The sequence below is a fragment of the Nyctereutes procyonoides genome, unplaced genomic scaffold, assembly GCF_905146905.1.
Source record: "Nyctereutes procyonoides isolate TBG_1078 unplaced genomic scaffold, NYPRO_anot_genome, whole genome shotgun sequence".
Classification (NCBI taxonomy): Eukaryota; Metazoa; Chordata; class Mammalia; order Carnivora; family Canidae; genus Nyctereutes; species Nyctereutes procyonoides.
This window is the reverse complement of record NW_026575024.1, coordinates 1,432,241-1,453,191: the sequence shown is the minus strand read 5'-3', so window position 1 is coordinate 1,453,191 and position 20,951 is coordinate 1,432,241. Positions and strand designations below refer to the sequence as shown.

At 67.2% G+C, this 20,951-nt stretch overlaps 1 protein-coding gene across 1 annotated transcript in view; it reads right to left on the bottom strand.

The window, feature by feature from the left end:
- LAMA5 (laminin subunit alpha 5) overlaps positions 1 to 20,951 on the bottom strand; it is a 46,462-nt gene that overhangs the window by 9,173 nt on the left and 16,338 nt on the right. The window contains exons 7-50 of the mRNA XM_055304591.1: positions 20,767 to 20,882; positions 20,500 to 20,618; positions 20,329 to 20,419; positions 20,028 to 20,162; positions 19,882 to 19,944; positions 14,768 to 14,908; positions 14,550 to 14,687; positions 14,319 to 14,453; positions 14,100 to 14,234; positions 13,880 to 14,017; positions 13,411 to 13,463; positions 13,074 to 13,179; positions 12,910 to 12,962; positions 12,713 to 12,818; positions 12,336 to 12,435; positions 12,088 to 12,244; positions 11,830 to 11,968; positions 11,451 to 11,593; positions 11,267 to 11,373; positions 11,027 to 11,180; positions 10,354 to 10,514; positions 10,138 to 10,246; positions 8,759 to 8,856; positions 8,481 to 8,682; positions 8,265 to 8,391; positions 7,660 to 7,799; positions 6,991 to 7,106; positions 6,381 to 6,592; positions 5,902 to 6,106; positions 5,575 to 5,719; positions 5,252 to 5,392; positions 4,964 to 5,125; positions 4,647 to 4,748; positions 4,464 to 4,547; positions 3,682 to 3,912; positions 3,055 to 3,168; positions 2,678 to 2,805; positions 2,399 to 2,479; positions 2,051 to 2,265; positions 1,777 to 1,877; positions 1,213 to 1,393; positions 976 to 1,125; positions 325 to 476; positions 142 to 252 (exon numbers count right to left, since the gene is read on the bottom strand). Coding sequence (XP_055160566.1) covers positions 142 to 252; positions 325 to 476; positions 976 to 1,125; positions 1,213 to 1,393; positions 1,777 to 1,877; positions 2,051 to 2,265; positions 2,399 to 2,479; positions 2,678 to 2,805; positions 3,055 to 3,168; positions 3,682 to 3,912; positions 4,464 to 4,547; positions 4,647 to 4,748; positions 4,964 to 5,125; positions 5,252 to 5,392; positions 5,575 to 5,719; positions 5,902 to 6,106; positions 6,381 to 6,592; positions 6,991 to 7,106; positions 7,660 to 7,799; positions 8,265 to 8,391; positions 8,481 to 8,682; positions 8,759 to 8,856; positions 10,138 to 10,246; positions 10,354 to 10,514; positions 11,027 to 11,180; positions 11,267 to 11,373; positions 11,451 to 11,593; positions 11,830 to 11,968; positions 12,088 to 12,244; positions 12,336 to 12,435; positions 12,713 to 12,818; positions 12,910 to 12,962; positions 13,074 to 13,179; positions 13,411 to 13,463; positions 13,880 to 14,017; positions 14,100 to 14,234; positions 14,319 to 14,453; positions 14,550 to 14,687; positions 14,768 to 14,908; positions 19,882 to 19,944; positions 20,028 to 20,162; positions 20,329 to 20,419; positions 20,500 to 20,618; positions 20,767 to 20,882 — 5,797 coding nt within the window. The remainder of the gene's footprint in view (positions 1 to 141; positions 253 to 324; positions 477 to 975; positions 1,126 to 1,212; positions 1,394 to 1,776; positions 1,878 to 2,050; positions 2,266 to 2,398; positions 2,480 to 2,677; positions 2,806 to 3,054; positions 3,169 to 3,681; positions 3,913 to 4,463; positions 4,548 to 4,646; positions 4,749 to 4,963; positions 5,126 to 5,251; positions 5,393 to 5,574; positions 5,720 to 5,901; positions 6,107 to 6,380; positions 6,593 to 6,990; positions 7,107 to 7,659; positions 7,800 to 8,264; positions 8,392 to 8,480; positions 8,683 to 8,758; positions 8,857 to 10,137; positions 10,247 to 10,353; positions 10,515 to 11,026; positions 11,181 to 11,266; positions 11,374 to 11,450; positions 11,594 to 11,829; positions 11,969 to 12,087; positions 12,245 to 12,335; positions 12,436 to 12,712; positions 12,819 to 12,909; positions 12,963 to 13,073; positions 13,180 to 13,410; positions 13,464 to 13,879; positions 14,018 to 14,099; positions 14,235 to 14,318; positions 14,454 to 14,549; positions 14,688 to 14,767; positions 14,909 to 19,881; positions 19,945 to 20,027; positions 20,163 to 20,328; positions 20,420 to 20,499; positions 20,619 to 20,766; positions 20,883 to 20,951) is intronic.

The following is a 20,951-nucleotide window of genomic DNA, read 5'->3' as shown; positions in this document are numbered from 1 at the left end:
AAGGATCTGTGGCCCTGGGAGAGGGATGGTCTGTGGCCCTGGGAGAGGAGCCTCTGGGGGTGCAGTCTCTGATGGGGAAGGTTCCAGGGGAAGGGGCTTTCGATGGGAGGGGCCTCCCGGGCGGGGGTCCCCGGGGCCTGCCTGGCTGTCCAGCCTCTGCACATCCTGCCCGAGGCTCGAGCTCTGTTGGTCCAGGGCCTCTAGCTGCTGCGCTGTCTCGTGGCGGATGCCCAGGGGGCTCTGGAGCTGCCTCTGGGGAGGAGAGCAGGTGAGAGCCCGCAACCTGAGAGGACAGTCAGGAAGGCCAGGCCGACAGGTACCTACCTGCAAGGTGGCAATGGAGGCGTTCAGCTTGTGCAGCCGGGCCCAGGCGACAGAGCTGGCGTTGACGCCGTGCAACTGCTCCCGGATGGCAGGGAGGAGGGCGCCCACCTGCTCCAGGTCGTCGAGGAGCAGGACCACACAGTGGTCACACACTGCGGGCAGCACAGGTGGGTCAGTGCGGGGCAGGGGCTGGCGCGGGGGCAGGGAAGGACCCCTGTGGGGTCAGCGTGGTGGGGACGGGTCAGCCCAGGGTCGTGGAGCTGGCCCGGGAATATGGAGCCGGGCCGAAGGGGATGAGATTGGTGAGGGTCAGAGGGAAGCATGGGGCTTCTAGGACCAGTTGAAAAGTCAGCACGGGGATCAAGAGGTCCCTAGACATGGGGCAGGTGCCAGGAAGTCAGTACAAGCTCAAGGGGTTCCAGGCTGGCCAGGGGCCAGGGCTGGTAGGGATCAAAAGGTGGGAGTGTGGCCAGCACGGAGTCCAGGGGTCCCTTGGAAAACTGAGAGGGGGGCGGAGGTCACAAGGCTTCTCTGGAAATGGAGAGTGACATAGGGGCCACCAGGTGGTGAGGGGTAGGGGCCCCTCGTGGACCTGGAGGAGCTGGGGAGACAGGAGTGGCCGTCGAGCAGGCCTGCAGTGCAGGGACACACCTTCACAGTGGACACCATGGCCCCCGGGCCCGTCTGGCACCAGCACCTGGTGTTGCTGGCTGCAGGTGTCACAGCGGTCCCCGCTGAGCCCAGGGGGGCATGTGCAGCGGCCTGTGTGCACGTCACAGTGGCCCCCCTGGCACTGGCAGCCTAGGTGGGGAGGGGCAGGGTGAGTGGCAGGCAAAGGGTCCTGGGGCGCCAGCTACCCCCCAGCACGAACCCACCCACTGTACTCACGCCTGCAGCCCTGCTCGGGCACCCCCCAGTGGCCGGGGGCGCACTCACGGCACTGAGGCCCTCCAGCCCCCGGCCGGCAGCGGCACTGCCCACTCTGGGGGTGGCACTCAGAGCCCTCGGCGGCTGGTCCGCAGGCGCACGGGCGGCAGCCCCCGCAGTCCTGGAAGCCGAAGTATCCTTCCTGCGGCACAGGCTGCGGTCAGGCTGGGGGGGGCGGGGGCTTCATATCTGCCCCCCGCAGGCCCCGCCCCCAGCCAAGGCCCGCCCCACCTGCAGGCCCCGCCCCCAACCAAGAACCGCCCCCGCCAGCAGGCCCCGCCCCTGCCCTTAGGCCCCGCCCCCAACCAAGAACAACCCCACCAGCAGGCCCCGCCCCTACCCCCAGGCCACGCCCCCAAACAAGGACCACCCCTACAGGCCCCGCCCCTGCCCCTAGGCCACGCCCCCATCCCAGACCACGCCCCTAGGTCATGCCCCCAAGGACTGCCCGACCTGCAGGCCCCGCCCCAGCCGAGCCCCCTGCAGGCCCCGCCCCCACCCTAGGCCCCGCCCCGGCAGCCCCACCTGACAGCGGTCACAGCGCGGCCCGGTCACTCCTGCCTTGCACACGCAGCGTCCGGTGTGGGGGTCGCAGGCCTCTGTCCCGCATGCCGCGCAGTCACACCCTGCAGAGGCTGTGCTGTAGCCGCGGCCTGGCCCCGGCCTCCCTGCGCCCCCAGCCCACCCGGGCCTCTCTGGCCTGGGCCCCTCGCTCCCGCCGCGCCGGCTCGCTCCGCTCCGGGTGGGCTGCCCCGCGCCCCGCCGCCCCCACGAGCCCCTCCGGGTTGGGCCCGCCTACGGGTGCAGTTGCCCGGCACCAGGGCGTCGCCGTAGAAGCCGGGGGCGCAGCTCTCGCAGCGGGGCCCCGTGGTGTGGCGCAGGCAGCCGCGGCAGGCACCGGTCAGGGGGTCGCAGTCGCTGAAGAGCAGGTTGGGGTCACCGTTGCCGCTGCAGTCGCACGGCTGGCAGGAGCTGCCCAGCACCAGCGGGTTCCCGAAGAAGCCGGGTGCGCACCTGCGACGGGGGTGGGGTCAGCGGCCTCTGTCCCTCCCCGGCCCCCCGCCCGCAGGTCCACCCGCCCACCCTGCGGCCCCCAGGTCTGTCCATCGGCCCGCCTGCCCCCCTGCCCGCACACCCCACCGCTCACCGCTCGCAGGAGGCACCCGCATAGCCGGGTTTGCAGAGACACTGTGTGCGGCCCCCTCGCAGGACACAGCCCACGGCAAAGCTGCAGACACAGAGGGGGTTCTCTCGCCGCTGCACACCACCAGGGGCCCCATCTGGCCAGCGCACCCCAGCTGCCCCCACCTCCAGAGGGCGGTGCTGACCCAACCAGGTAGGGGATGGCGACCTTCCCTACCAGGGGCCGTGAAGGCGTAGGCCCCCACGTGACGGTCAGGCCCCTGGATGGGCTGACCCTGCTTACTTGTTGGAAGGCACCGAGAGGGGGCAGGGGCAGCTGACACAGGGGGCCGTGGGGTCCTCCGACCCACTGCGCACGAAGCCGGCCAGGCAATGCTCACAGTGGTCACCTTCGGTGTTGTGCTGGCAGCCCTGGGGCGGGAGGGACAGGTGAGCGCCGGGGGTGGAGGCTCTGCTTCCCAGAAGCAGGGTCTAATAATCAGCTCTCACCCCAACCCAGCTCGCACCCCAGGGGCTCTATGCCCAAGGCCAGCCAGGGCCCGTCCGCGGCACCTCCCTTCCCCCGGGCTTCCCCCAGTGGACCCCAAGTACCGACCCAAGGCCCCTGCCTTCCCCGGTCTGTCTCAGGTGGCTGCCCCACCTTTGCTGGACCCTGCTCACCATGCAGACGCCCGAGCCAGGGAGGCAGCGGTCTGAGTGGCCGTGGCACTGACAGGGGACACAGCGACCCAAGAAGAGACCTTTGGTGTCTCGGTAATAGCCGGGGGCACACTCCTGGGGGAGGGGCACCAGCGGTCAGGAAAGGAAGCGCGACCACCGCCAGGGCCAGAGGATGGACCGTGCTCGCAGACCCCGTGGGGTCCTCCCCTGACTTGCTCCACACGTGAAGTCAGAGCCCCCAAAGCCACGTGGACGCCCTGGCTCAGCTGAGCAGCCCCACCACGTGGGCTGGGGCCACCTCCTTGTAACCCACACACCTCTTCTGACGGGGTCACAAAGGCCCTCAGACAAACAAGCAAGCGGGCAGGTGGGAATGCGTGACAGCGAGGGACGGCGGGGTGTGGGCAGGGGGCCGCTGCTGCGGTGGACCGACCGACGGGTGGACGGGGCAGTGAAGGGACCGGGACAGCTGTGTGCACGGAGGGCCGGGCAGGGACAGAGGTGACAGTGGGGTGGCAGATGGGTCAGCCCAGCCCGTGGCGGGAAGGCAGGGCAGCGGGGACGGCGGTGCCCAGCGGGTGGGGGCGAAGCGGACAGAGCCGGGGGTGCCCACGCCCACCGCCTCACCTGGCACGAATCTCCACGGTAGTTGGCCGGGCACATGCACAGCTCCACGTTGCTGGCCGGAGGCCCCCCGCCCACCTCGCCGGCCACCTCGAGCGCCACGCGGCGCAGGGAGACGGCCGAGGAGGTCTGGGAGAAGAGGGCGCGGATGTGCAGCTGCTCCAGGCCCGCCAGCACCATCATGAGCTCCTCGCGGGACACGGCGTTGTGGGTCTCCGTGTGTCGGAAGTTCCCCTGCGGGCACGGCGGTTCGGTGGAACCCAGACCATGGGCACGGGGGGCTCAGTGGGACCCCGACCACACACCCAGACCACGGGCACGGCGGCTCGGCAGGCAGCCAAACCAGCCCGCCCCGCGGGGGGAGCCGCCCGGCCGCCCACCCTGTGCAAACGCCAGCTCCAGACGCGGGTACTTCTGATCTCAGAGAGACGAGCCCTTCCTTAAATAAGACGCAAAAACCCCAACGACGCAGGAAAATTGATAAATCGGAGCACAGTAAACACCTCAACTTCCAGTCACCGAGACACCTAAGTCCCTGCGCGGGAGGAGCCGCTGCTCCCAAGGCGGGCGCGGGAGGCGGCAGGAACGACGCACAACCTCCCCAAGGGGGGAGAAGAGCAGGAGCCAGAAGAACCCGAGCCGGAGGGAGCGCCGGGCCCCGGGCAGCGGGCGGTGGGACGGGAGGAGCCTGCACCCGTGCCCGGGCCCGTCTCCTGTCCTGGGGGCCCCTGGGCCTCCCCCGGGGTCGAGGGAGGGACCTGGGCGCCCGGACCGGCTGCACTCACCTCCACCAGCTGCAGCTGTCCCCGGTGAACGTGGCCGGGCGCCGGGTACACCGGCTCCAGGAACGTGATGCTCATCTGGTTGCCCTGGGAGGTGCGGGGGCAGGTGAGGGCTGCACCTGGGCCGACCCGCTTCTGCCCACTGTGCCCACCCACCCAGCCAGCCACGTCCACCCCGTCGGTCACCTGCAGCACCACGTCCGGCCTGCTTTCCCTGGGGATGAACACATCTCCGCGCTGGGTCTCCGAGTGCAGCTCATAGCGGAGGGTTCCGCCATAGGATGACACCTGGAGGTGGGGCAGAGGGATGGGACCTGGCCGGACCCCGACCACACGCCCAGAGTTGACAGCATGGTCCTGGGCACCCCTGGGGCTAGGCCCCGGCACCCTCACGGAAGGCCCATCCCTCCCTGGACACGGGCGGCCCCACTGCCGTCCTCCCCCCTCCAGGGCGGCCCGGACACCCTCACGGCGCCTTCCCCAGGGCCACCAGGCCCGCTCACCCTGTCCCCCAGGTAGGAGGGTGGGGCCTGCCAGTACAGCTCAGGGAAGGCCTCGAACCCGCGCCGCAAGTCAGCGTAGAGCAGTTCTGCCTCCGCGCGCAGCTCGTGGGGAACCACCTGCCGGTCACTGCTGAGCAGCGTCCAGCCCTCCATGTCCACCAGCTGCGGGCGCACGGGAGGGACCCGGAGCTGAGCACCGTCCCGCGGCCCGGGGCCCCGTCCCACACCGGGACACGCCGTGGGGCAGGGTAGTACGCGTCCCCTCCCCGAGTCCCGCTGGCCGCACACCTCCCGACGGGCGAGGGCCGAGCTCCGGCAGCGCTCCGTGGCCCCGAAGCAGAAGCAGCGGGTACAGCCTTTCGGGTTGGCGGCATCGAGGGAGAAGGTCCCGAGGCGGCACTGGTCACACCGCGGGCCCTGCACGTTCTCCTGGGGGCGGGGGGGGCTCAGTCGGCCTTGTGCAGCAGTGCCCAACCCACCCTGGCTCGTTGTCACCCCCTTGCCCGTGGGCTGACTCTCCCTAAAGCGCCCAGAAAGCCCCGGGGGGTTCAGCTGGCAGCGCGGGGAGGGGGTGGCTGATACCCCCACCCAGGCCCCACTTGTCCCCGCACCTTGCAGTGGCACTGGCCCGTGAGGGGGTCGCACATGCTGGGCATGGAGCCAGCTTCGTGGCAGTCGCAGGGCCGGCAGCTGGGGTAGCCGTGGAAGCCGGGGGCACACGTGTCACAGCGGCGTCCGGCCACGTTGGGTCTGCACCTGCCGAGGGGTTCAGAGGCTGGCTGAGCCTCCCCCGACCCCACCTCTCCTGCTGAACTGAGACCGCAGCAGCCCCAGCGGGCGGCGACCCCCCAAGGCGAACCCCTCCCCCTCGGAGCCGGAGGGAGTGTGCTCCGTGGCAACGCCACCCGGACCCGAGACAGCCCTCCCGCCCTGCTCACTTGCACTGGCCACTGTCCACGTCACAGGTGGGGTCCGTGAGCTCCTGGACACCGGGCCCCGAGCAGTTACACTCCTCACAGCCCACCAGGGGGTGGCAGCCGAAGGTCTGGGGCTGGCACACGACGCAGTCGGGCGGGATGGTGCGTGGCGGGCACACACAGCGGCCCGTGAGCTCGTCGCACAGACGGCCTCGGCACTCACAGGCTGTGGGGAACGCACGCGTGGTGAGCCCCCGCCACCCCGGCCCGTGTCACCCAGCTCCGGGCCCCACGCCTCAGGCAGATCCCGACGTGGGGGGCCAGTTGCCTGGAACTGCCGCCCGGTCCCTGGAACCCGTCCGACAGAGGGCAGGGCCCAGGCCACAAGCTGCCCGAGGCTCCAGAACGTCCTCCGCCCCTGTAGCCACGTGTCCCTCCGCCGGGAAGCCCCTTCGGGTTAGAGCCCACCCCTGGCTGGCGCTCCGGGCTGCAGTACTCACGCCTGCAGCTGGGGAAGCCCCAGTAGCCGGTGGCACAGCGGGAGCAGTCCCGGCCGATGACGTGGGCTCGGCAGGGACACTGGCCCCCAAAGGGCTCGCACGTGGGTCCCGTGGCGCCCATCTCGTGGCAGCCACAAGGCCGAGCCCCGTTGTTATAGTAGAGAGACAGGGAAGAGGCAGCGTCGCGACAGAACTGGGACGAGCTGAAGGGGCTGTGGCGAGAAGCTGGTGGTGAGGCCCAGAGCCCTCGCCCGCCCCTCCCTACCCAACGCCTCCCCCCTGCCCTGGCTCCCAGCCCCACCCCAGCCCCACCCCCGGGGCCTGGCCCTGCCCCCACACCAAGCCCCTGCCCCCAAACCCCTGGTCCCCCCAGCCCCTCCCCTGTCCCCCAAGCCCCCACCCTCCCCCTGAGCCCCCCACCCTGCCCCCAGAGCCCCAGCACTGCCCCTGAGCCCCCAGCCCTAACCCCAGGCCCCGCCTTGCCCCCCAGCCCCCGGCCCTGTCTTCCGAGGCCCCGGCCCTGCTCCCCGAGCAGCCCCCCTCTGCCCCCCAACCCCAGTCCCCCACCCTGACCCTCCCAAGCCCAGCCCTGGCCCCCAGCCCAGCCCACCTGATGTGGTACCCATGGGTGGCACACTGGCTGATGAAGTCATAGGATTTGTCCAGGGGCTCCTCTCGGAGATAGCTGGAGCTATAGGCCTCCTCGGGGACCACCAACACATACTCCTGGGGATCGGGGCTCTGTCACCTTCCCGCAGACCCGGAGAGCACCCGGGCTGGGGAAGGGTACCAGCGCCTGCCAGCGGGTCACCGGGGGTCTCTGTGACTGGCCAGAGGCCAGCAGGGCAACTGAGGTGGTAGCGGCAGCATCACAGGCCAGCCCTGGGCCCCAGCAAGGCTGGCAGGGGCGGGAGGAGGTCGGCTTCCGTGGCCTGATGGAGCCCTGGGGGCCGTGGGAGGCCCGCCAAGGGGAAGCACCCGGCCCCCCATGCCCCTCCCGTCCAGGCCTCCATCTCCAGGAAGGCCGCCCCGACCAGCAGGGCCCCAGGGGGCTGGCGGACGCATCTCGGCTCTGAAGATCCTCGCCCAGCACCGTAGCCTCACACTATGGCCTGGAGGCCGGGGGGCTGCTGCTCCCTGGCACCTCGCGTGCGGCTGGGCCAAGGCAGACGGAGGACGCACCCCGCCTGAGAGGCCAGTGCCCCCAAACAGGTTCAGGACGTCCGCACCCAGAGATGCTAGCCCCACCTGACCTGCGACACGGCAGCCTTGGACTCACCAACCAGAGCCACCGGCCCTCGGGCACACGCAGGGTCACGGTGAGCTCGCTGTCGGTCACGTCCAGCACCGTCTGGCCTTCACAGACCACCAGGGTGCGGCAGCCGTAGCCGTGTGGGCAGAAGCTGGCGTTGGCATGGCCTGGAGGGGAAGGAAAGGCAGGTCCGTGTGCCCCCCCGCACCCCACGACCAGCTCTGGCCCACGGCCTCATCCCAGGGGCGCTCCTGGAGTCATGGTGCCATGCCCGCCGAGGACGGTGCATGTGTGTCACGACACGCACACGTGACCCGCCTGAGGCCACGCAGAGGCCCGCTAGGTGCAGGTCCCTGAGCTCGGCCCAGCGAAAACAACACACGCGAGATCACAAGGACCGTCAACGTCACACGACAGGGTGAGCCGTGGCTCACATGAGGGAATCGAGTGGGAGCTGGGACGGGGCCGGGAGGCTGGGGCTGCCGTCCGCACTGGGCCCCGGGCACCCCATTTGGGAACTGGCCTCTAGGACGGATCCATCCACGTCTCGTGACGACCACACCGTGGGGCTGAGGACACCCCAGCAGGCCCCCGGCTGGGGCCTGCCCGCACCGCGCCCCACGGCCACTCACCCTGCCAGACTCGGCCGCCGCTGACGAGGACCTCCACGGGGAAGGTGGGGTGGTCCGGCTGGTAGCCGTGCAGCAGGAAGGCGTAGCGGCCCAGGGCCGGCACGTGCGTGGCGAGGACCACAGTGCCCTGCGGGGGGCGCTCCGGTCAGCAGGCACAGGGCTGGGCCCACGGCCAGGGTGGAGCGCACGCGGCGACCCTCCCGGCCGGGCCCTCACCTGGGGGTGGCGCAGCAGCGTGGGCTCCGCCTCGGGGTCCACGGCCGTGGGGGGCCGAGGCTGGGGCCCCGCCGGGGGTGCGCCGGGCGTCAGGTCCTGCGAGTGGGTCAGCGGGAGGCCGGGTGGCAGCGGCAGCACCTGGCAGTCCCTGAGGATGATGGGCCGGGGCGGCTTCGGGAAGCGAGACAGCAGGCAGGAGGCGCTGGGGACGAGCAAGGAGGTGAGTCCTGCGAGCCGCCCCCCCCGCCACCCCCCCCCAGCCCCTCCTGGCCCCCCACCTGCTGGGGCTGAAGGTGCCGTGAGCGCTGACACAGTGGACCCGGGGCTGCACGAACTCCATGCTGAACGTCTCCACGGGCACCAAGGTGACGCTGTGCTGCGGACGGAGGACAGGGCGTGACGAGGACATGCACGCGGGGCCGCCCAGCCTCTAGTCCCACGGCGGCCCGTCTGTGCCCCAAGTCCCTGCCCCCCGCCCCCTGGCCCCGCCGGCTGCACGAGCCCCAGCCCTGCTCCGCGGTTTCCAGGCCAGGAGCACCACTCGGCTCTCCTCGCGGGCCCCAGCCTGTCGCCCCCTGCGGTGATTCGGCTGCACGTGGGCCACTGGCCTCCCCCTCAGCTCCGGTGACAGGGACCCTGTGCAGACGAGCACTCAGCTGAGCAGCCCTCGGGCCCGTGCCGTCCAGCACCAGGCAGGTCTGGGTGCGGCAAACAGCCAAACGTGAGGCCCGGAAGCCGTCTGCACGTGCCCCACAGCAGAGGCCTGGACGCCGTGTGGCCGCGGTGACACCGGGGACCCATCTCTGACCCGCGTCTACTGTGATTTGGGTTACGCACCCCGGGACAGGTGGATGAGGTGGCTGTCAGAGCCGGGGGGCGGCCACCAGGGCTGCGGGGTGTCTGGGGCGGGGCCTGCGGCTTCCCGGCCTGGGTGCTGGGTGCTGGGGCACATGCCGGGCATGCCCGGGACGCGGCTCTGTGGACACCTTGCAATGACCTAGCTCCCCGCCACGGGGCCGAGGGGAGCATGGACTGCACGTGCCCCGCCGCCAGCAGGTCGGGCCGAAGGGACGTGGTCCGTGCCCTTGAGCACCGCGGGCTGAGCCAGCGCGGCGGGCGGCCACGGGGTCCTCCCCTCTGCAAGTCTCTCGTCAACACTTGACGCACTTACTAGAACATGTGCACGACTGATACGTTTTCTAAGGACCAGAACCAAGGAAACACGGTAAGAGGGCAACGCTCCGACGGCTCCTGTGTCCAGCTGACACCCACTCGGTTCTGGGCGTCAGAGCGACGGTTAACACCGCGCGGGGCTTCGTGGTCACAGACGGGTGTGCAGAGGCCCGCGTCACCGTGACTCAGTCCTCAGAGCACCGAGGAGGTGTCTCCCTTCCAGCTCCAACCCATCACACGCCCCCCTCCCCGTGTGGCCGCAGGAATGCTCTCTAGACAAGCATATATTTGTGGCCAAGGGGAAAAAATACCCAAATCCTGAAGATTCCAGAAGAAACGTGACTGGGTGCCCACGGTCGGTGGTGCTGGTGATGGCCCCCTGGGCTCAGCACTCCCCTACTTTGATGCTGCTTAGTGTCTTTTGAAAGGCCTGAAGCCACAGGGGGGCCCTGGGGCCTGTGCAGGGGAGGGGTCAGGGCCTTACCAGGAAGAAGCGGGCCTGCTCGGCCGTGAGCCGGACGCTGGCCTCCGTGTCCAGGTGGAAGACCGCCAGGTGGTGCTGGGCGTCCAGGGCTGTGGCCCGGCACAGGGCGCTGCGGGAGGGGCAGCGGCAGTCAGCAGGGGGTGGGGTGGGGGGCCTGGGGCCCAAGCCCTCCTACACGGCTCCCCCAGACCTGAATCCTCTCCCCTCCCTGCGCACCTGTAAGGGCAGTGGTGGAAAGTGAGTGTTCCCTGCTGGGGGGCCCGCTGGGGCGTGTGCACGGCTGTGCCCACCTCCTGGGGGGCGTCCTCATTGGCATACTCCACCACCAGGGCGTAGCGGCCTGGCTGTGGCACTGCCACCTGGAGCTGGACGTCCACCTGGGGGGACAAAGTGATCAGAGGCCCCACCCCAGGCCCCACGTGGAGAACGAGCCTCCGCGTCCTCCCTGGACACTGCTGCACACAGCCCTCCCCACCCTCTGCTCCCACAGCCTCCGCCCTCTGACCCCAGAGTCTGTGCACCTGTTGTCCTCGCTGCCTGGGGCAGCCCTCCAGGACAACCCGTGGCCACCTGGCCTTCCAGCCTCTGCTCTCTCCCACCTCCCCCTGCCTCCCCAAGGCCCGCCGGCCTCAGCACTGGTGAGGGCCTGCTGCCCAGAGCCCAGCCTGGGTCTCAGAGGTAACAAATACCTGCTGCCTCCTCATGATAAGCCAGAGGTGGGGGTCACTGATACCCCATCTACAGTTGGCCCCAAAGGTGTCCTGATGCCCCAGGTCAAACTTGTGTCCTGTCACTGCACCACGGACCAGACCGCACCCCCCAGACAAGGGCACGCCCTCCCAGGTCCTGACCACCCCCCGCCCCTCCATGGGGTCCCAGGGACACGCACATCACTGCCCAGGCAGGCGGCCAGTGGCGGATGTGAGGGGCTGAGCTGCTCCGTGGGGCAAGGCCGGGGTAGGCTGTTGTCGTGACGACACAAGGCCTCGGGTCCTGCCGCTGAGGGGAAGCCATCCAGGGGCAGGTGGGTGTAGAGGAGGCAGCTGGGGGGACACAACGGCGGTCAGCAGGGGCGGGCAGCCTGAGCACAAGGAGGCCCGGCCCCCCACCCCGCCAGGCGGGCCCTCACTTGTTCCCGGAGCGCTGGGCGGCAGGCCGGAACGTGCAGGCCTCAGCCACACGCAGCTGCAGGATGGCTGCCTCGTAGTACGTGCTGGGCAGCAGCACCACGTAGTCCTGGCGGGCAGGGCGAGAGGTGGGTACTCCGGCCCCCTCCCCGGGCCCCATTCCAGCCCGCTCAGCCCCCGCCTCACCAGGAGAACCCCTTCGGCCTCCACGACCAGAGCCCAGGTGCCAGGGTTCAGCACGAAGGGCTCCCCAAAGCCCCTCTGGGGCACGGTGACAAAGGCAGGCTCCGTGCTGGGCGGGAAGGTGACGAGCTGGCTCTGCTCTGTGCCTGGGGATGCGGACCAGGAGATCCTAGACTCAGCCCATGGGCCACGCCAGGCTGCAGCGCCCCCAGGGCCAGGGCACAGGCTGGCTCCCACCCCCGCTGGGGCCCCAGGTGGGGTGGAGGGAGGGGGGCAAAGGGGAAGGGGGCAAAGGGGAAGGAGTGGGCCAGGAGCAGCTGGGGCAGGGCTGGGGCAGGCTGGCGCGGGCAGTGGGGGAGCTGGGAGCCCCCCAGGTACTCACAGTTGGTACACGTGGCAAACTTGCCCTCCTCTTGCACCGACACTCGCCCACTCACACTCACGGGCCCCCGGTTGACATAGCGGAAGACCAGCCGGAAGAGGTCAGGGGAGGTCACGTTCAGCTTTGCCACGATCCGGGGCTGTAGGGGGGGCATGGAGAATCGGGGTGGCCGGTGCCCTGGCCCCAAGGGCCCCTCTCCTCCCCACCAACCAGGGGGAACCCGCAGCCCCCGTCGGGGAGGCGCGGCCCCTCGCCCACCTGGATGGGCGTCATCTGCGCGTAGCCCCTCCAGCTGAAGCTCTCGAACTCCAGGGGGTTGAAGCCGAAGCGCACGGTGTGGCCCTGGGGCGTGGTCGCCTCCTCCAGCTCCAGACGCATGTCGTGCAGGTCAGGCAGGTAGTGGTCTCGCGCCGGCCTGGCCACGGCAGGGAGGTCAGAGGCAGGCCTCGGGGTCCGCTGCCTCGCCAGCCCCCTGCCCCCCGGGGCCGCGCAGGGGGGGCACCCACTCGCTGCAGGTGAGGCCCTGGGTGTTGGGGCGGCACCGGCAGGCGCCGGTCCTCGGGTCGCAGCCCTGGCCCAGCGCACCGCCAACGTCGCACCGGCAGCCTGCAGCGGGAGGGAGCAAGGTCAGGGCTGCCTGGGCCCCGCCCGGCCGCCAGCTGTGGAGGCCACAGGCGCGAGAAGCCAGCTCGCACTGACCCCCAGGGGCGGCCCGCGGCTTGGACAGTAACGGGGCACCGGGACCGGCTAGGGATGTGTGCCAGGGGCGCAGCACTGCAGCCCCCTGTCCCTCCCTCCCTCCCAGCCGGAGCACCCCGGAGCAGCCCCACATGTCCCTCCCTTGCCCCCCCGAATGCAGGCTGAGGGCTGAGGGGGCGCTCACTGTGGCAGCCGAAGTAGTCAGCCCGGTCCAGCCCGAAGAAGCCGTCCCGGCAGGCCGCGCAGGTCTGGCCGCACACGTGAGGCTTGCAAGAGCACTGGCCGTCGCCCTGCGGCCGAGGGGCAAGGTGAGACCCAGCCGTGAGGGGGTCTGGACATGCCCGCCCCACGGCCCCTGGGCAGCTCGGCCCTCAGACTCACCGGCTGGCACTCGGTAAGTCCGCCCAGCGTGCCCCGAGGATCACAGTTGCAGCCTGGCGGAGAGGAGAGCGGGCCTGGACTCCGAAGGGCCAGCCCTCACCGCCCTGCGCGGCCCTCCCCCAGCGTCTGCCCAGCCCCCGCACACCCCGAACCCACTGACTCACGGGTGCAGCCCTCGGGGTTCTCGGGACTCAGCCCCCAGAACCCGGGTTTACAACGATCGCAGCTCGGCCCCTCCACGTGGGCCCGGCACGTACAGGGCACCTGCGCCTGGGAGGAGGTGAGACGGAGGGTCCGGGCGGGCCCTGCCCTCTTACCCACAACCCGCAGCCCCCCAGCCCCGACCCGGCCCCATCTCTGGCCTGTCCCCGCATCAGGGACAGAGGACCAGCCAGGGGACAAACGGGCCCCGAGGATGCCAAAGCGACGGAGCACGTGATCACAGTGACGGTCTCCCCACCAGCGATGGGCTGGCCCCGCCGAGGGCGGCCTGGGACCTACCTCGGGAAGGCGGTGGCCAGCCGGGGCCAGGCCGGCAGGGTGGCAGGAGCCAGCTGTGGAGAGACCCGGCCCACCGTCACCTGTCGGTCACTGACTCCGAGGGTGGCCGGGACCCGAGGCTGCGTGGGAGCTGCACCCATGCCTCCCACCCAGGTGAGCAGGCCTGAAAACGTGCGCGTGCCTGCTGGCTCTGGTCCCAGAAGGGCCCACGCCCCCCACGGCCACAGACAGCGGTTAGAACACACCCCAGGGCCGCTGGCACGGACACACGTGTGCATGCGTGCTGTGCACGGGCAGCTCTGTGAGGGCACGCTTGCACAAAGCTCGGACCACAGGCAGCCCTACCCACCCGCCCCGGATCACGTGAGAGCACGCATGCACACACGGTACGTGGGCGGTCGTGGGCACGAGGGCGACAGCGCAGGGAGGCCACACGCGGCACGTGCCACACACAATGCTCTAGGCTCACCTTCGCAGTAGGGGAAGTTGTAGGCGCCAGGCACACACGTGTCACATCGCAGCCCCGTCACACCGGGCCGGCAGCTGCACTGCCCGCTGCGGGGGTCACAGGATGCGTGCAGGGACCCCTCGGCGGAGCAGCGGCAGGCTGGGTGAGGAAGGCAGGGTGTGGGCATGCGGGAGGGACGTGCCCGCCCTCCGTGCCCTGCGTCCCCTGCAGCCACACTCACGGGTGCAGTCGGGGAAGCCGTGGAAGCCGGGGCTGCACTCCTGGCAGGCGGCACCCGTGTAGCCAGCGCGGCAGTGGCACGTCCCGCCTGCCCCACACAGCTGGTCCAGGGCACCCCGTGGGTCGCAGGTGCAGGCTGCAGGCGACACGGGGTCAGGCCCTGGGCATTCGTGGGTGGCCCTCCGGCTCCACCCGGGCCCCGCCCCGGACCTCCGCTCACCGCGACAGTCGGGGTAGCCGTGGTGGCCCGGGCGGCAGCGGTCACAGTGAGGGCCGTCGAACTCCGGCCGGCAGGGGCAGCGGCCAGCCTCGTCACAGCCCTCGGGCAGGGTCCCCGCAGGGCTGCAGCCACACACTGGGGAGCGAAGCAGCACACGGGGGCCGCCTGAGCCAGGCAGGCCGTGCCCCGAGCCCCACGCCCACCCACGCCCGCAGGGGAGGCCCCGCTCACGCTGGCAGAGAGGGAAGTGGAAGTAGCCCGGTGCACAGCGGTCACACGCGGCGCCCTCGAAGCCCTCCCGGCAGGTGCACCGGCCCGAGTCCCGGTCACAGTCCCCGTCCGCCACTCCGGGGCTGGAACACTGGCACGCTGCAGGGAGGGAACGTGGTGTCAGTTGGGGAGGGGATGGGCCCCCAGGGTCCACGCGAGGGCAGTGGGGCCGCACTCACGCTGGCAGCCGGGGCCGTAGAAGCCCGGGGCGCAGAGCTCGCAGTGGGTGCCCTGGAAGCCGGGTTTGCACACGCAGCGTCCCAGCCGCGGGTCCTGGCGGCAGGCGTTGCCCTGGGTCCCGGCGGCGCTGCAGTCACAGTCTGGGGGGAGAGGAGGGGAGGGGGGCCTCAGGGGCCTGCAGACCCCAGGCCTCCCCGCAGGACACTGCCCACCTCAAACTCGTCTCCTCACACGACTGTGCTGCACTCACACAACTAAACGACCAAAATGGCCAGAAGGCAGAGCCGAAGCCTCTGGAAAAGCGCCTGCAATGAGCCAGGGCGCTCGGAGGACACGCAATTAGTTGTTTATAATGTAGCTACGAAGTCAACTGCAGGCGTCGATACAACCAGACAAGATGTAAAAACAAAACTATAACGAGGCAAAAGAGCTGTCATCTTTATAAGTAATTGTGCGGTTAGAAAAGAGGAGAAAAGGGATCCCTGGATGGTGCAGCGGTTTGGCGCCTGCCTTTGGCCCAGGGCGCGGTCCTGGAGACCCGGGATCGAGTCCCACATCGGGCTCCCGGTGCATGGAGCCTGCTTCTCCCTCTGCCTGTGTCTCTGCCTCTCTCTCTCTCTCTCTCACTGTGTGCCTATCATAAATAAATAAAATTAAATTAAAAAATTAAAAAAAAAAAGAAAAGAGGAGAAAAAAAACGTGCTGATCGCCTTAACTGATGCACAAAAAGAGGTCATGGATGCTGTTATTTATAGAAAATGATGGTTTGATGTTTGTCACAAACGTAAGGGCGACCCCGGGCCCGACCGGCAGAGAGAAACAGAACTCGCAAACCCTCCGGGAAGGAAGCACAAATCACCCCACCCCGGAACACATCCTGTTGCCCAGCAGAACGCGGGCGGCAAACACCTGCGCAGGAGGAGCGATGACACAGAAAGAGCAGGAGCAAGCCCTGCCTGACGGCCACGGCCCTGCCCGCGCCCCGGCTACTCTCACGAGGCAGAACCAGAGGCCTCAATTTGGCTCTTGAAGGAAAATCAACTCACGTCCTCTTGAAAAGATGCTCCCTGAACCACGGACCCAGACGGGCCACGGAGAGCTTCGTGAAGGGACAGCACGGCGCAGAGACGGTGAGCAGAGCGTGGAGACCCCAGAACATTCCAGAGAACCCAAAGCCACAAGCATCGGCAGGATGACAGGGAGCCGCTGCAGGGAAGGGGGCCTGGCCCCCCGGAGCTGCAGGAAGCCCCATGCACTCAGAGCAGGACCACAGGGTCACCAGGTGCATAGGGCCAAACTGCTCAGCTGGAAGGTTCTGGCAAAACCATTGCCCTGGACAGAAAGGCTGAAGGTACTGCCCTCAGAGGCCGATGAGGACAGAGCAGAGATGGCGTGGATTTAAAGGGCATATTGAACACATGTGGACGTATACGGGGACCTGCGCCCCGCACAGCACATGTGGTCCCTTTGTACGGCCATGGAACATTCTCGAAGGGGTCACGTTCTAAGTGAAAAGTGAAGAAAATCTCCAATTCCAAAGAGAAAGAGCAGAAACTGCAGGCTAGCGGATCTGACCGCGATGCAGAGCCATCAGACAGGGCAAGAAAGGACACATAACCTCCCGGGACGAGGGACCGTCCTCTGGGCAGGGTGGGCTGAAAGGAAAGGGGAGACCGAAGTGCTCCACGGCCTGGGCCGCAGCCATCGGGAGTGGGGCCCAGCCACACAGCAACCCGGGCCCGGCCTGGATGCCGCTCCTCGCGCCCTGGGCCAGGTGACGCCCAGCACCCCCCACACTGCGTGCAAGGCCACCCCCTCCGTCACGACAGCCACGCGGTCTGCAGACACCTTCCTGGTTGACAAGCCACACTTTGCACCGTTTTGTCAACAACGAAGACAGAGTGGAGCTACTGGGCCCGGGAAGCCAGGAAAGCGGTGAGGAAACGGCGGGAAGCAGAAAGAGACAAGCGCGCGTGACCTCACTGGCGTGGGGAACCCAGCGCTGACACGAAACACCGAGCTCACGGAAACAGAGAACCCGCTGGTGGCTGTGGGGCCGGCGGTGGAGACCCGGGGGCACAGACGTGCAGGCGTGAGACACGTAGTTCACGTGGCCGTGACCGCATGAGGCGCCTGGACGCAGCCACAGCCCGGGGCAGGTCTGGAAGTTGCTAAGAGGCCTCAAAAGTTCTCATCACAGGGAAAAGTAAGTCTGTAACTGTGTGGTGACAAGGGTTAACCGGCTGCCGTGGTGACCGCTCTGCAGCATGCCCGATCCTCAAATCACGACGTCGCGCACCTGGAGCCGGCACGATGCTGAGTATCCAGCACCCCTCGACTCGTTAAGAAAGAAGCAGATGGATCTAAAGGTTTTAGTTCAACATTTTCTTTTCTTCCTTTTTTTTTTTTTTAGTTCAACATTTTCTATGTTAAGAAGTAAAATCTCTCCCCCAAAGGAAAAAGAGAAAAACCCCAGCAGCTCTCGTAGATGGAATACTCTTAAGCCGTATTTTGAAAACACCGATAAACCCGTCAACCTTCCGACAGGTCTGATAAAGGGAGGAAACGAAAGAAAGAAACGAAAACAGATGATAAGAGAAACGTACAGCTCACGATGGAATGCTGCGCGTGACGTTACACCAATGCACTTCGTATTTATTTTTTTTTTAATTTTTTATTTGTTTATGATAGTTACACACACACAGAGAGAGAGAGAGAGAGGCAGAGACACAGGCAGAGGGAGAAGCAGGCTCCATGCACCGGGAGCCCGACGTGGGATTCAATCCCGGGTCTCCAGGATCGCGCCCTGGGCCAAAGGCAGGCGCCAAACCGCTGCGCCACCCAGGGATCCCACACCAATGCATTTCGAATCCAAAGGACACAATCTGCTAGGAAATAAAAATGACTGAAACGGACTGAGCCGAGCTAGGGAACGAACAGATACAACAAGCATGGAAGGGACGAGAACCGTAACCCAAGATCTCCAGTGAACACGTGTCAGGGCCAGACGCCCTTCTAAGTTCTATCAAACTTTTAAGAAACGGGTGATTCAGAGACACCCGGGGGGCTCAGGGGTTGAGCGCCTGCCTTGGGCTCAGGGCATGACCCCGGGATCGAATCCCATGTCAGGCTCCCTGCAAGGAGCCTGCTTCTCCCTCTGCCTGTGTCTCTGCCTCCCTCTCTGTGTCTCTCATGAATAAATAAAATCTTTAAAAAAGAAAAGAAAAAAGAAACGGGTGATTCCTGTGATTTTTAAACCACTGTGGAGTGTGACCAAGTACGGGTCATTTTCCAAGTATTTTCAAGGTGAATCACAAAACCAAAACAAGACGGCACGCACCCAAGAACCCCACCGAGATGGCTTTCAACCGGGCTCCGTCACCAACGCAGACACACGGGTGCAGTTAGCGTAGAAGTCCCGGTACGATCAGCGCGGCCGTGGGCCGTTCTGGGCGCTGACCCTGGGCCGCGGGGGGGACGGGGCCCCTCGGCACTGAGGCCCGGCATCAGCACACCACAGTCCCGGGCTCCTCTGGCTGCTTTGTTATTTTTTTAAGATTTATTTATTTATTTATTTATTATCATTCATTATTCATTTATTTATTTATTTATGATAGACAGAGAGAGAGAGAGAGAGGCAGAGACACAGGCAGAGGGAGAAGCAGGCTCCATGCCGGGAGCCTGACGTGGGACTCATCCCGGACTCCAGGATCGCGCCCTGGGCCAAAGGCAGGCGCCAAACCACTGAGCCACCCAGGGATCCCCTGCTCTGGCTGTTTTGTAAATAAAGTTTTATCGGAACACGGCCAGGCCCGTGCACATCCACGTGGTCGATGCCACTCGGCAGCTACAGTGCGACGGCAGAGCTCGAGAGCCAAGGCAGGACGCCTGGTCCTCAGCGTGGGAAGCAAGCAGGCGCCACCTGGCCCTTTCTGGAACAAGTCTGCCCACCCCCATCGATGCCGCTGATGAAAAGCCGACAATTACAGGCAGAGAAGAGACCGTCGAAGGCCGGCAGTGGGGAGACTGAGTTCGGGGCGCACCACTCTGTATGACGGAGTCAGGGGCAAGCACCCCCTGAATAGAACCACGCAAGAGGGTTAAAACGCTGGCACGGAAGAGAAGAGCCCCAAAGACATGGGGCCGGGAGAGGCGGGCGCGTGGACAGACGCATGAGCAAAGACCCCGATGACCGGGTCTCCAGGAAAACAGCCGAAAGGTCAAGAGACACTTGAAAGAAGATCCAACCTTACAGATGCGTCAAAGAAACACTCAAGATGCCAAATGTCAAATGCCGTCTAACCAGGACACCGCCAGCTGTCGAACGCACCGTTACGCCCTTAGGAAGGGACACCGCCTGCCCCTCGGACTGACACAACGTCCCCTGAAACACGAGCCCGGTTCCAGAAACACAGGGCGGGGGGGGGGGTGGTGAGCATCCTGCCAGCCGAGCCAACAGTCCGCGGGCGGTGCCCACAGCGACGACATCCGCGCCTGCCGATGCCGCGGACGTCACTACGCCGCACGCTATTTCTTTCTTTTGAGAGATTTGGCAACCTACGGCCACAAATGTCCCCAAACACGCACATCTTGTGACTCAGAACCTTCTAGGAAATTGTTTTACAGAAATTATTGAGAATTTATGGAAAGTTTGAGCTGCAAGGATGTTTACTGTAGCGGTTTTTTTTAAGTTGGAAAGAACTTAAATTTCCAACAACTGGGGGGTGACTGATGAGATACTGCATCTGTGCGATGACACGGACCACGAGGTGACGTGTTTACAGGACCGCGGCGGGCGGAAGCACAAAGCAGTGCCCACGGCACACACCCACCACGTTCGCCCAAGGACCGTGTGCAGCACACGGAAGGTCCCAGCTGCGGGGAGAGCCATCGTTTGAACGCGGCACAACTCCGGGCACCTTTCTGTTCCGCTCTATGCTTACCCGTCCTCTCGGAGGTTTCCTAGCACCGATACGCGGAATTTGCAGAAAAACACTAAAACCGAAAATAAAGTAACCGCAACAAATCCCTCTCTGCGGGGCCTTCGTGGGGCCCCTCCCGGCCACTGCTCTAGTGGAGCCCAGGGCAGGACGGGGGCCTCGGGGACACTTACTCACGATCTGTCCGGCCGGCAGCACCTGCTCCCCGGTGTCGTTGGGGGAGAAGGAGGGCACCGCTGAGGGAGGAGACAGCACGTGTCAGCAGGCCCGAAGGCCCCCCCGGGCCCACCCCCGGGTCCCCCCAGGCTGACGCCCTCACGGTAGCAGTGCGGGAAGCCAGTGAAGCCCTCGGCGCAGACGTCACAACGCTCCCCCGTGAAGTTGGGGCGGCAGTAGCAGCGGCCGGTCAGGTCCTCGCACGTCCCGTCCGTGAAGTCCGACTCGCAGTTGCAGCCTGGGCGGGGGCCGGGGAGTCATGAGACCCCGAGCCCAGGGCCCCGGGACAGGGCAGGGGCGCAAGAGCCAGGCGGGGCCTCCCAGAGCTGCGCGAGGGCCCCTGGGGCACGGGGAGCTGGAGCCTCGGGACACCCCGTGGCCCACCCGGGGCCAACCCCACTCACGGCGGCAAGCGTGGGGAGAGTCGAGGGGGTGGTCCGGGGCCCGGTAGAAGCCGGGCAGGCAGCGTTCACAGTTGATGCCGGTGGTGTGATGCTGGGGGGCACAGGGCGGGTGAGCGCGGGACGGCGGCCTGCACCTGGGGCCCTGCCCCCGCCCCCCAGCCCCCGCCCCACCTGGCAGTCGATGCACACGCCGCCGCCCTGGTACACGTTGTCCTGGTTCTGGCTGGCGTTGCGCCGGTCCACCTCGGGGTCATAGAAGCAGTCGTGGGCGTGGCCATGGCAGTTGCAGGCTGGAGAGAAGGGGGGCAGATGTTCACGGGCCCCCAGGACCCCGCCTTGCCGGGACCCGGGGCACGACTCACGAACCACAGGGACCCTGGGTGCGGCAACACCAGGTGGCTGGAGCGGGCCCGGGCGAGCACGCGTGCGGGCACTCACACTGGCACTCGTTGGCACTGTCGGTGGTGGCCGGCTTCCACGGCCGCTGGTTGAAGCCGGGGCAGCAACGGTCACAGGAGCCTCCACACGTGTTGTGCTGACAGGCACACTGAAGCCTGTGGGGACAACGGGACGGGAGGGGCTCCGCTGTGGACCCAGAGGGGCACCAGGGGCCACGCACGGCC